This window comes from Chiloscyllium plagiosum, unplaced genomic scaffold (genome assembly GCF_037043375.1).
Source record: "Chiloscyllium plagiosum isolate Xiang-an unplaced genomic scaffold, Cpla_swu_hap1 HiC_scaffold_2, whole genome shotgun sequence".
Lineage (NCBI taxonomy): Eukaryota > Metazoa > Chordata > Chondrichthyes > Orectolobiformes > Hemiscylliidae > Chiloscyllium > Chiloscyllium plagiosum.
The window spans coordinates 124,297,658-124,310,530 of record NW_028270140.1 but is presented as its reverse complement, the minus strand read 5'-3'; the positions used below and the strand labels follow the sequence as shown (position 1 = coordinate 124,310,530).

The following is a 12,873-nucleotide window of genomic DNA, read 5'->3' as shown; positions in this document are numbered from 1 at the left end:
CACCTTCTATCAAGCATTGACTGCTTTGCAGTAATCTGCTCACTGACACCCAGTTTGGATGACTCCAGAGCCATTCAGCTCGTGATCTTATTTCATGCTTGATTCAAATATAGATGAAAGATGTGACATGAGTGCAAGCCATTACTCAACAGTGTAGCACCAAGGAACCTGAGCAAAACTGGTATCAGTTGGTAATCAAGGGCAAACCCTGATTGGAGTCCCACCAGGCATATAAGATAGTTGTAGTTGGAAGTCACCTCCAGGGCACTACTGCAAGAGTTCCTAAGGGAAGTAGTCTCAGCCCAACTGCCTTCACTGCTTAATCAATGATCTTCACTCCATCATAAGTGGGAATATTAGTTGATAGCACAATGTTCAGCACTGTTCATTACTCTTCAAACACTGACGTAGTCCATGCTCAGGCACAAGACCAGAACAATATCTAGGCTTGAGCTGAAAATGGCAAGTAACATTTGTGCCACGCAAATGAGACAGTGACCACCTACAATAAAAGACAATCTAAACAGTGCCCCTTGATATTTAGCAGTGTTATTAGAATTTCTCACTAACATCCATCAACTCAGTTGGACTTGTCACAAAGCACAGTGGCAATGCATGCAGGTCAGAGGCTAAGAATACTGCTGCAAGTAACTCATCACCTGATTTTCCAAAGCATGTCCACCATTTGAGGGGCTCAGTCGGAAGTGTGATGGAATACTCACTGGCCTGGATAAGTGCAGCTCCAACAACATTCAAGAAACTTGACACCAAGGACAAAGCATCTCATGCATAAACGTTACCACTCCACTCAGCAGTAGTGTAAACTACCTGCAAACACATTGCAAAGATTAGATTACTTAGTGTGGAAACAGGCCCTTCGGCCAAACAAGTCCACACTGACCCTCCGAAGAGCAACCCACCAGACCCATTCCCCTACATTTACCCCTTCAGCTAATACTATGGGCAATTTAGCATGGCCAATTCACCTAACCTGCACATCTTTGGACTGTGGGAGGAAACCGGAGCACCCGGAGGAAACCCACGCAGACACTAGGAGAATGTGCAAACTCCACACAGACAGTTGCCCGAGGCGGGAATTGAATCCAGGTCTCTGGCGCTGAGGCAGCAGTGTTAACCACTGTGCCACCGTGTTGCCCCACGATGGTGCCTTCAAACCCATGACCACTTAGATCTAGAAGGGCAAGGATAAATAAGAATACTACCACCACCTCAAAGTTGCCATCTCAACCACACTCACCATCCTGATTTGGGAATATATCAATGTTCCTCTGGGGTCTCAAACTCCTGAAATTCCCTCTCTAGCGTCATTGAGTTGATATGCAGGTTATGGACTGCAACAGTTCAAAAAGGCAGCTCACCATCACCTCAAGGATAATTAGGGATAGACAATGAATGCCCATCCTGTAATGCCCACATCCCCTTAGTAAATTTAAAAGGCTGTGAGGGTATACATTGAACCAAAAGATCTAATTATAACCCTAAAGAGGTCTCACCACTCTAGATGTGAATGTTGGTTTTCTGACTAGTGAAGTTGGATGAAAGCAGCTTTCTAACCACGTTTGGGCACCCTATGGAAGATGCATATCGTCAACCATGTGATTTGGCATTTCCACGCTCGCGAAGTATATCAATGTATCCTTGGTTGGAAACTAAGTGGATGATCTTACTTGTGAATATGGGCATACGATGGAAAAATCTAGTGCTGAGCAGGATCAAAACAGTGGAGCTGCTGGCTAGGTGAGCCTGAAACTGAAGACTGAACAACTACCATTGAAGTTAAGTTTATAGGCCAAATTCTTGTCCAATTTGTTGACTCAATATGAATCATAATGCCAGATTCTGGACAAGAGTATGCAGTGATATATTGGGAAACGATGAGAAGCAGATTTTATTAAAATAAAGCCACTATTGACTGCAATGCCACTGCAGATGTGGCCAACATACTTGTAGTAAGGACAGCTGATTGCTTTTGCATGCAGGGTGCTAATAGAAACACACGCAGCATCTGGATTGCAACTATGCCTGGCCGTGGACTTGCGAATATTTTCCAGAATAATTATGTGGAACAGATAGTGACTGCATCCATGTCCAAGCCACTGCAAATTAGTTTCTCAAGCTACTACTACCTGCTCCAACGCATTTGCAAAGAATGTTACCCCAGTTAGAGATGTCATCTGGATGTGCCATCTACACAAAGGAAGTAAACATAATTGTGTAGGCATTCTTCGTTGGGGATGCTGCTGTCAATAGAAAGTGAAAGATATGGCAAGTGTGTAAAATTTTTATTTCAAAAATTGACTTTTTATATGTAAAGTGTTTAGGAACAAAGTCACTAAAGCAGTTCAGTTTTGCATAGTGCTTGTATATGGAAAACAAACAAAAACCTAAGGCACTTCTTTTGTGCAGGAGACTATTTACATATGAGGCATCAGAACGTGTCTTTTAACTGAAGAAGCCCTCATTTTACTTCAAAGGAAAGATTTTAGATGATGGTCTGTCCCCACTGCACCCTGGTGGCAGCTGCCCCAAGCTTTAGTGTGTGCCTCAGTGCATAGTCCTGGATCTTGATGTGTGCCAGTCTGCAACACTTGGTCAAGGTCAACTCCTTGCTTGGGAAGACCATGTTTCAGGCAAACTAAAGAGTGTCTTTCGGAGTTGATGGTCCTTCAGATGCAGTCTGTTTTATCATGGTGTACATCCAGGGGAATAGACATTGGAGCACAGAGTCCTGCATCACAGAGCTGCTTCAGGTGAACCTTGTCAAAAACCTCTGCATCTTTCTTTAGACTTAAAATTGCCAAATGTCTAAAAACCCATACCAGCTGTATGACACTTCTGACATTATTCCAGAAGATGTGTGACAGTCTCTACCTCACCACCTGCAGCTGCCTAGAGGGCAGCATACAGTAGCAGAGTCCAGATTTACAAGAAGGATCTGATGGGCAGTGCCCTTCTCACCACCAGCCCAAGTAATGTCTTGGTGCTTGTTGGAATGTTGAAAAGTTCTCCTGATGGGTCATTCTGCTAAGTGGCTTTTGACAGTTTGTTCAGTTTAAAAACTCAACAGGATTCACCTTCTCCTTTTTCCAGCAGGGATGCTACATGCTGATCACTTCCTGATGGACTTGTGGTCAAAAGTCTTTTTCTTAACAAAATTCTCCATGAAGGGCAGGTGAAAAGTGTAAATCTGAGCTTTTGACGTGCAGTATCAACTCCTACTGCTCTGGAAGTCCTTACCCCAGAGGCAGTCAGCAAACCACTTCTCTGTTGTATTCAAATCAGTCAAGCTACCCAACAAGATGCAAATGTCCAAGCATTGAGAGTAGTGGTGATAAAAGGGATAACCTGACAACATTAGGCATGGAAATGAATTAGCAGCTCAAGTTGGCATGTTGTGGAAAGGAAATTCAGATAGTCATGAAGGAGTTAAGAAAAGAGATGCAGAAGTGCATCCATATGAGCCACTAAGGAATTGAATCAAGTTTGAGGAAGGCAAGAGAGTTGATTTGCCAGGAAAGCACGAGTAGTGAAATTGAAGACCACAACAGCAGTTGTGATATGCTTGTAATATACCAAACTAATCAAGTTAGAGAGGCACTGATGAAACATCATGTCCCAGCTAGACCATCAATGGAGCTGGAAATAGATATTTTTACACTTGCAGGAACTGATTTTCTTGTCACATTAGAATAATGTTTGATGACTGGGAGATGGACCAGATGACTGCAATAACTAGAGTTGAAATTGCCAAATGCCTAAAAGCCCACACCAGCTGTATGATACTTCTGACATTATGCATGACAGTCACCGTCCAGTTAAGAATTCAATTGCTTCACAAAGTTCTACATCACTGTCTTCATTATCTGCGATCAAGTGTAAAAAAAAAAAGAATCAAAGGTGGCAGTCAAAATTGCCACAGGAGCCATGATTGTATAGAGCAAATTCTGCATAGATATATTCAAGGCAATACTTGTAGAGAAACCCATCCACTGTCATGAGAAGTCAAGTACAGGACTAATTTCCAAACAACTGTTCCTTTGGCAAAAAGCTGCTGAAACCAGAAGAAATGAGAGAAAATTTAAGGTGAAACTGCACAAAGTCAAAATCTAGTAAACCATTACCAGATTTGAGTACTGGAGAGCCAGTCTAGTACAAAACTTGCATTGCTCTGAAGAAAGGTCAGCCCAAGTGGCAACTTGGAACCTGTGTAGTAGATGACTTGTCATGTGTTAATGATACACACTGGAAGTAAATGCCAGACACTCATGCAGTTGTAGGTGCTTATGTCCAACTAGAGAAGCTATTCATGTACTCTAGGCAGTTGGTTGGGGAAAGGTGAATATACCACCTCCATAGATCACCTGTCAACCATCAGAAGTTCACTTCCACGGAAATGGAACAACAGTAACAGCAGGTAACATGGCAACCAAAAATGATGTAGGAGAAAGTTAGAACTACTGAATGTAGAGGTTCTACTCTGGTGATCTGGAATTTTTCCAATGTCCAATTAGAAACTGGAAGAGGTTATTTGAAGCTAATAGTTGTTAATCCATCTGAATATTCATGGACTAGGCCATCAAACTCTCAAATTGGGATTCAAAACCAGTTTAATCAAACCTGTATATATGTTAGGAAAGGGAACTCTGATATTTGGTATTTAGAATATTGAATTTTGTTAATTTTCAAATTTTTATGTAAATCCACCTAGCTTATATTGTACTTTTATATGATTAACTTCTGTTTTATTGTTAAAACCAATTTTGAAGCATTGTGTGCTTGTTTCAGTAAAAGACTAATTAAATCAAAATTATAATTCATCATGCCAGATTTCAGTCTGGAATCTGATTTATCCAGTAATACTGTAATGATAATATTGCCCAAGCCAGAAGGTTGTCCAGGTCTTTGTGCATTTGGACATAGATTGCTTTAGTCTTTGAGGACTCCTGAATGGTACTAAACATTGGCAATCATCAGTGAACATGTCCACTTACAATCTTACAGTGGAGGGAAGGTCACTGAAGCAACTGAAGATGATTGGGCTGAGGACACTGTCTGCAGGCGTTCCTCAGGGTAGATTCTGGGATTGAGGTGATTGTCATCCATTAGCCACAACCATTTCCCTTTAGATTTGATTTCATCAACCAAAGATGGGTCGTCACTGATGTATTTTAGCTGCAAATGATTTTGACTTTTGTGCATGTGCAGAATTAATTGCACATACACAAGCCATTTCAGAATAGGGGTGTTAGTGGAGTCCATTCCTTCAGCCAGCTGTTTGATTGTCTACCACTATTCACAAATGGATGTGGCAAGACTGGAGGACTTAGATTTGATATATTCACTGTGGAAATGTTGAGTTCTGTATTGCATGCTACTCATTCTGCGTAGCACGCAAGTGGTCTTGTGACGTAGCTTCTCGGGTTGATGCTTTTTTAAGGTGTCCCTTTACTGCTCCCGGCTTGCCTTTCTGCGCACCTCTGAACCAGGATTGATCAGTTGATAGTAGGTAGGTGATATTCCAGGGAATTAGGTTACATATTGGTGTTGAATAGAATTCTGCTACTGTTGCACACCCCCTCAAATTCCTAGTCTTGAGTTGCTATGTATGTTCAAAACTTAGCCCATTGAGCATGGTAATAGTTCACACAAGGGAATTCTTGCTAAGAAGTCAAACTTTATCTCTACAAGCTCTGTGCAGTGATTGCACCTACCAATATTATCATGAACAGTTATATCTGCGACGTCTAGATTGATGAAAGTGAAGTCAAAGATGTTTCCTGCCATAAGCTTTGATCAACAGGTGTGCCCTCTTTAGGATTGGCCGGTTTGGTCAGTGGTAGTATCAAGCTGCTCTTGAGCATTGAAATCCTCTACCCAGAATACATTGTATCCTTTCCATCTTCAATGCATCTTCCAAATAATCAGTGTAGAAAATAGATTTGTCAACTCATGGTTAGTCTGGGAGGGGAAGTAGTATGATGTGATCAGCAGGATTCCTTGTCCTGCTGTCATGTGACTTAATGGTGACCACACTCAACATTGAGAACTTCCACTACGCTGTCAACTTTGGTTTGCTGGTAGAGCAGGACATTCACACAGGTGAAGTGTCTGGGATGTTGTCTGAAAGATATCGTTTTGCGAGAATCATGTCAAGCTATTGCTTGATTAGCCAATTGGACAGCTCTCCCAATTTTGACACTAGCCATCTCACCCTCAATTTTAGTAAGGACCACTTTGAAGCTACCGGATTGTGTGCAAATGTTGTTTCGTGTACCTTAGTTGATGCTGGATGGTCCCTTTTTGGTTTCATTTCTTTATCAGCCTTTGTTGGCTTTTTCAGAGGCCATTTAAGAGTTGACTAGATTGAAAGTCTGGAGTTACATGTAGGCTGGACTAGGTATGGATGGCAGATTTCCCTTCCTTTTAAGAATATCCATGATCTGGGTGTGATTTACTGACTAGCTTTCAATTCCCACTTTAATAGTTGAATTCAAATTTCACTATCTGCTGTGGTGAGTTGCAAACTTACACCACGGAGCATTATCCTGGGTGTCTGAATTACTAATACAATGACAATTCCACTACTTACCTATCATTACCATTTACCTTAAACTTTATTTATTAAACAAGATTGTTACACGCTTACTGACTACTTTGTATGTGTTTATTTCCAGGTTCCAGTTATGATTTTACCATGTTTGTGCAGTTTGTTGCATATGGTCTTTAAATTTAAAGCTTTGGCATTTGTTATAACAAATTAATCATAAATAATTGTTAGATTTAATTTTCATTTGGCAGATCAATCCTGAAAACGCCACATTGAAAACTTCATCTAACTAAGGTTGAACTGCTGCTCAGTTGCCTGTTTTTTTGCCCTTGTGCAGAAATTCATAAATATTCTGCAATATTTAGCTGTGCTTTAATTGGGTTCTACCTTTTTTCATTCCGTTATTTTCCCAAAATGTCCTTCTTAAGGAAATATTTTTATTTATGTTGAAATATTTGCTGTACAAATGCAAGGGAAGAAGAGAGATTATTGTGGATGTGTATATATAGTAGTCAAACCTTCAAATTGCACAGCTACCATTTCCTAATTAGAAAAACCATGTTCTAATGGAAGTTTCTTTCAATCTGTCAACTTTATTGAAAATTGATGTGATTGGTACTATTTGACTTCTCCACCTCCGTGTGATTGTGAGCAGTTTTGATTCAACCAAACTGATAATTTCTACTTTGTGTACCCCTCCTCCCCAGGGAGCAGCCCATCTTCAGCACGCGAGCCCATGTCTTCCAGATTGATCCTACCACAAAGAAGAACTGGGTGCCCACCAGCAAACATGCGGTAACTGTGTCCTACTTCTATGATAATACACGCAATGTGTACAGGATAATCAGCCTTGATGGGTCAAAGGTGAGAAGTACGTGGAAATACAATGTATAAAGATAGATTTTCTAACACATCTGTTTTTCTGTCACTGACTCTTCCCACAATCCCTAAAGGGACTGACAACTTAAGTTGTATCTGGGAATTCACACTAAAAGAATTAGACAAGATTTCAAATTTACATTTTAGTGTAACAAGCTAAATATTAAAAGCAAAACATTGTGAATGCTAGTGAGGCTGAATCACAGATGACTTGAAATGTGAATTTTGTTTTTTTCTCTCAATAGACTGTCAAACTTGAGTTTCTCCAGCGCTTTTGGCTAACTTTATTTAACTAAACATTATTTAATAGCTGGATAATACAGATTTGAGAAGGACCATCCTCTATCAATGCTTTGAGATGACTGATAACTGCAAAATAAATGTGTGGAATTATGTAGGGAGCAAGCTGGACTACTATCAGAAAGAAAGCCATCCAAAATCGCTGCCAGATTCCAACAGGTTCATGTCCTCCCCTTTTAACTGCATTGTAAGGTCGGGCATCCAACAAATGTTTCCGTGTTCCAAACAATTCCAAACCAATCTCTAGCATCACCAGAATCCTGATGATTCTTCCCCTCACCACTCCCTTCTCCTACCCTCCTTCCCACTCCACTTCCAGAAAAGCTGTGCCAGAATGAATTCTTCAATTGCTGTCCTGGATGAAAGGACCAGCTACCATTCGCATTCCACATAGTTCATGTAATGGAGCTTTTTCCTTTACTGTTGCCTTGCTTTCACTTTACTTCTAGGAGGGAGGAAGAGATATTCAGCAGCAGAGTCTGTTTTTGGCACTGTCTTTTGGCCAAGTATGACTGATAAACAATGGCTACATGGTTGCCATTTGAAGAGTACTTGTTTAAAATTCCAGATTTGTTAATTGAATTCACATTTCACTATCTGCTATCATGTGATTCAAGCCCATGTTACAAGCATTAGCCTATATGTCTGGATGGCTAGTCCAGTGACAATACAACTACATAATTGTTTCATTGAACTTGTTCAGAATTGCAATTCACTGTCCACTTATTTGAGGGGTAACCATTATGTTGCCATTTGTATTTATTCCTCAATTCTGTTTTGTTTTATCCGAATATGAGCAAGCTACCAAATTTGACAATATTCTGGCTTTACCCAAATCTTCCATCCATAGACCGAACAAGTAGGCTTTCTTGATGAACTTCAGATATTTGGGGAATAGAGATGTACAGCACACGAAAACCCCCTTTGATCCAACTTGTCCATGCTGACCTGATTTCCTAAATTAATCTAGTCCTATTTGCCAGCATTTGGCCCAAATCTCTCTCAACCCTCCCTGTTCATCTACCCATGTAGATGTCTTTTAAATGTTGTAATTATACTAGCCTCTACCACTTCCTCTGGCAGCTCATTCCATACACTCACCAACCTCTGCATGAAAAAGTTGCCCTTTAGGTCCCTTTTAAGTCTTTCCCTCTCCCCTAAACCTATGCCAAAACCTAGTTTTGGTCTCCCCCAGCCCAGGAAAAAGACCATGTCTATTTATCCTATCCGTGCCCCTCATGATTTTATAAACCTCTATAAAGTCACCCCTCAGCCTCCGACGCTCCAGGGAAACAGTCCTAGCCTATTCAGCCCCTCCCTATAATTCAAACCCTCCAATCTTGTAAATCTTTTTGAACCCTTTCAAATTTCGCAACATCCTTCCGACTGGAGGAGATCCGAACTCTGCACGCTATTCCGAAAGTGGCCTAACCAATGTCCCATACAGCTGCAATGTGACCTCCCAACCCCAATACTCAATGCTCTGACCAGTAAAGGAAAACATACCAAACACTGCCTTCACAATCCTATCTACCTGTGACTTCACTTTCAAGGAACTTCACAAACCAATCCAGATGCCTTTTAAATGTTGTAATTCTAACAGTCTCCTCCATTTACTATGGCAGCTCATTCCATGCATGCACAATCCTCTGTGTTAAAAAGTTGCTCTTCAGGTCCCCTTTAAATCTTTCCCACCTCCTCTTAAACCTACGGCCTCTAGTTTTAGTCTCCCATGCCCTGGGGAAAAGACCTCGACTATTCATCTATCCAAGTCCCTCATGATTTTATAAACCTCTGTAAGGACACTCCTCAGCCTCTAATGATCCAGGGAAAATAGCACAGCCTGCTTAGCCTCTCCTTTATAGCTCAAACTTTCCAACCCTGGCAACATACTTTTAGATCTTTTTGAACCCTTTCAAGTTTCACAACATCCTTCCTATAGCAGGGATTGAATGCAGTATTCCAAGAGTGACCTAACCACTGTCGTGTACAGCTGCAACATGACCTCCAATTTCTATACTTAATGCACTGATTAATAAAGGCCAGCATACCAAATGCTGCCTTTAATACCCTATCTACCTGCGACTCTTTTCAAGGAATGAGCCTGCACTCCAAGGTCTCTTTGTTCGCCAACACTCCCCAAGTCCTTACCATTAAATGCACATCTATCCAAATGTAGCACCTCTCATTAATCTAAAATAAACACCATCTGCCACTCCTCAGCCCATTGGCCCATCTGGTCAAGGTCCCATTGTACTCTGAGGTAACTTTCTTTGCTGTCCATTACTCCTCCAATTTTGAAGTAATCTGCAAACTTAGTAACTAAACCTCTTATGCTCATATCCAAATCAATTATATATATTTCAAAAAAACTGTGGGCGCGCCACTATCCTTGTGGTGGCACTGATCCTTGTGGCGCATTCACCTCTGTCTAATCATCTGGTACTACTTTGGGGAGTGAAGATGCAAAGATCATTGCCAGAGGCATAGCAATTTCATTCCCTACTTCCCATAGTAACCTTGGATAGGTCTGGTCTGACCCTGGGGACTTGCCTATCTTGATGCTTCCCAGAATTTCTAGCACATCCACTTTCCTCATATCAATCTGCTCAAGTCAATTAACCTGGTCCACAGTGTTCTCACTATGAACAAGGTTCCCCTCTCTAGCAAATACTGAAGCAAAAATATTATTTAGGGCCTCCCCTATCTCCTTTAGATTCTAGGCACAATTTCTCTCCACTATCCCTGATTGGCCCTCCCCTCTCTCAGATTGTTCTCTTATTCCTCACGTATGTGTAGAACACCTTCGCGTTTTCCCTAATCCTTCCTGCCAAGGCTTTTTCGCTCCCAACCCCCACAAAGCTCTCCTCAGTCCATTTTTGACTACTTTCCTGTAATCCTGTAACGCTGTGCTGGATCCTTGCTCCCTCAACCTTAAGTAAGCTTACTTCTTGACGAGAAGCTCCTCTTCACTTGTCATCCAAGGTTCCTTCACCTTACCATTCCTTGGCTGTCTATGGGACAAAGTTATTCAGCATTTGCAACAAGTGCTCCTTAACAGCCTCCATACTACTGTTGTGCATTTCCCATAGAAAAATTGTTCCTAATTTTTACTCCCCTTCCCCAATTAAATACTTTCCTATACTATCTGTTCCTATCCCTCTCCATGGCTATGATAAAGATGCGACGCAGTTGTGGTCACTGTCACCAAAATGCTCTCCCACTGAGATCTGACACCTGGCTTAGCTCATTGCCTAGCACCAAATCCAATAAGGCCGACTAGGGGTAAGGCCAATCTGCATTGAGTCAGGAATCCTTCCTGGACACCTGACAAAATTGACTCCATCCAAACCATCTGCACTAAGGTTCCAATTGATTTTGGGGAAGTTGAAGTCACCCATAACAAATGTTACATATGCACCTTTCCAAGATCTGCTGTCTAATCTGTTCTTCAAGCTCACCACTGCTCTTGGGGTGTCTATAGAAAACTCCCAAGAAAGTGATTGCTACTTTCCTATTACTGACTTCCACCCATACTGCCTCAGTATACAAACCCTCCTCAACAATCTCCTTTTCTGCAGCTCTGATGCACTCTCTAATTAATAATGCTACTCCCCCTTCCCAGTTCTGCCTCGCCCGCCCTCGCTGCCTCGCCCGCCCTCGCTGCCTCGCCCGCCCTCGCTGCCTCGCCCGCCCTCGCTGCCTCGCCCGCCCTCGCTGCCTCGCCCGCCCTCGCTGCCTCGCCCGCCCTCGCTGCCTCGCCCGCCCTCGCTGCCTCGCCCGCCCTCGCTGCCTCGCCCGCCCTCGCTGCCTCGCCCGCCCTCGCTGCCTCGCCCGCCCTCGCTGCCTCGCCCGCCCTCGCTGCCTCGCCCGCCCTCGCTGCCTCGCCCGCCCTCGCTGCCTCGCCCGCCCTCGCTGCCTCGCCCGCCCTCGCTGCCTCGCCCGCCCTCGCTGCCTCGCCCGCCCTCGCTGCCTCGCCCGCCCTCGCTGCCTCGCCCGCCCTCGCTGCCTCGCCCGCCCTCGCTGCCTCGCCCGCCCTCGCTGCCTCGCCCGCCCTCGCTGCCTCGCCCGCCCTCGCTGCCTCGCCCGCCCTCGCTGCCTCGCCCGCCCTCGCTGCCTCGCCCGCCCTCGCTGCCTCGCCCGCCCTCGCTGCCTCGCCCGCCCTCGCTGCCTCGCCCGCCCTCGCTGCCTCGCCCGCCCTCGCTGCCTCGCCCGCCCTCGCTGCCTCGCCCGCCCTCGCTGCCTCGCCCGCCCTCGCTGCCTCGCCCGCCCTCGCTGCCTCGCCCGCCCTCGCTGCCTCGCCCTTTTGAGGTCGTCATCCCTTTTCCTAGCTGTCACATTGATCACATAGACAACGTATCACCACCCTGCCTTCATCGTTCCTCTGTTATTTAATCAACAAAACTCAAATAGGTTCATGTTACCTCTGATTATATCCCTAGTTAATGATTTGGAGACCACTACTCCTTGGTGTCCTAATTCGCTCAGATGCATTTTGTGCCTGCATATCACAATTGTCACATCTTGTCATGTCCATTGGCATACTAAATATCTTCCATGTTACACATTCATATATTTCTGCCTTAGAAGTGTTGGTATATATTATTCATAAAAACTTATGAACTAGTACTTGGCAGTCCCCTTACCTCTTCAATTTTTTGATTCACCTGTGGGATGTTGGTTTCGCTAGCTGGCCAGCATTTATTGTCCATCCCCACTTGCTGTTGAGAAGACTATGGTGCGCTGCCTCCTTGAACTGCTGTGAATTGACCCACAAGGCCTTGAGGGAGGAATTCCAGCATTTTGACCCAGCGACGGTGAAGAAATGGCAATGTTTTTAAATCGGGATAATGAGTGGCTTGGAGGCATTCTTGAAGGTGGTAGTGTTCCCATATATTTGCTGCCCTTGTCCCACTACATGGAAGTGGTCATGGAATTGGTGCTGTCTGCGGATCTTTGACTTTCTGCAGTGCATCTTGTAGATAGTACACACTGCTGCTACTGAGTGTCAGTGTTGGAGAGAGCGGATGTTTATGGATGTAGTGCCAATCAAGCAGCCTGCTTTGTCAAGCTGCTTGTGGTGTTAGGGCTGGACTCAACCAGCAAGTAGGGAAAATTCCATCACA

General features: G+C 43.7%; 1 protein-coding gene across 2 annotated transcripts in view; it reads left to right on the top strand.

Annotated features, from left to right (window-relative positions):
• LOC122558360 (homer protein homolog 1-like) overlaps positions 1-12,873 on the top strand; it is a 106,921-nt gene that overhangs the window by 35,488 nt on the left and 58,560 nt on the right. For both annotated transcript variants that reach the window (XM_043706841.2, XM_043706848.2), the window contains exon 2: positions 7,276-7,432. In XM_043706841.2, coding sequence (XP_043562776.1) covers positions 7,276-7,432 — 157 coding nt within the window. The remainder of the gene's footprint in view (positions 1-7,275; positions 7,433-12,873) is intronic.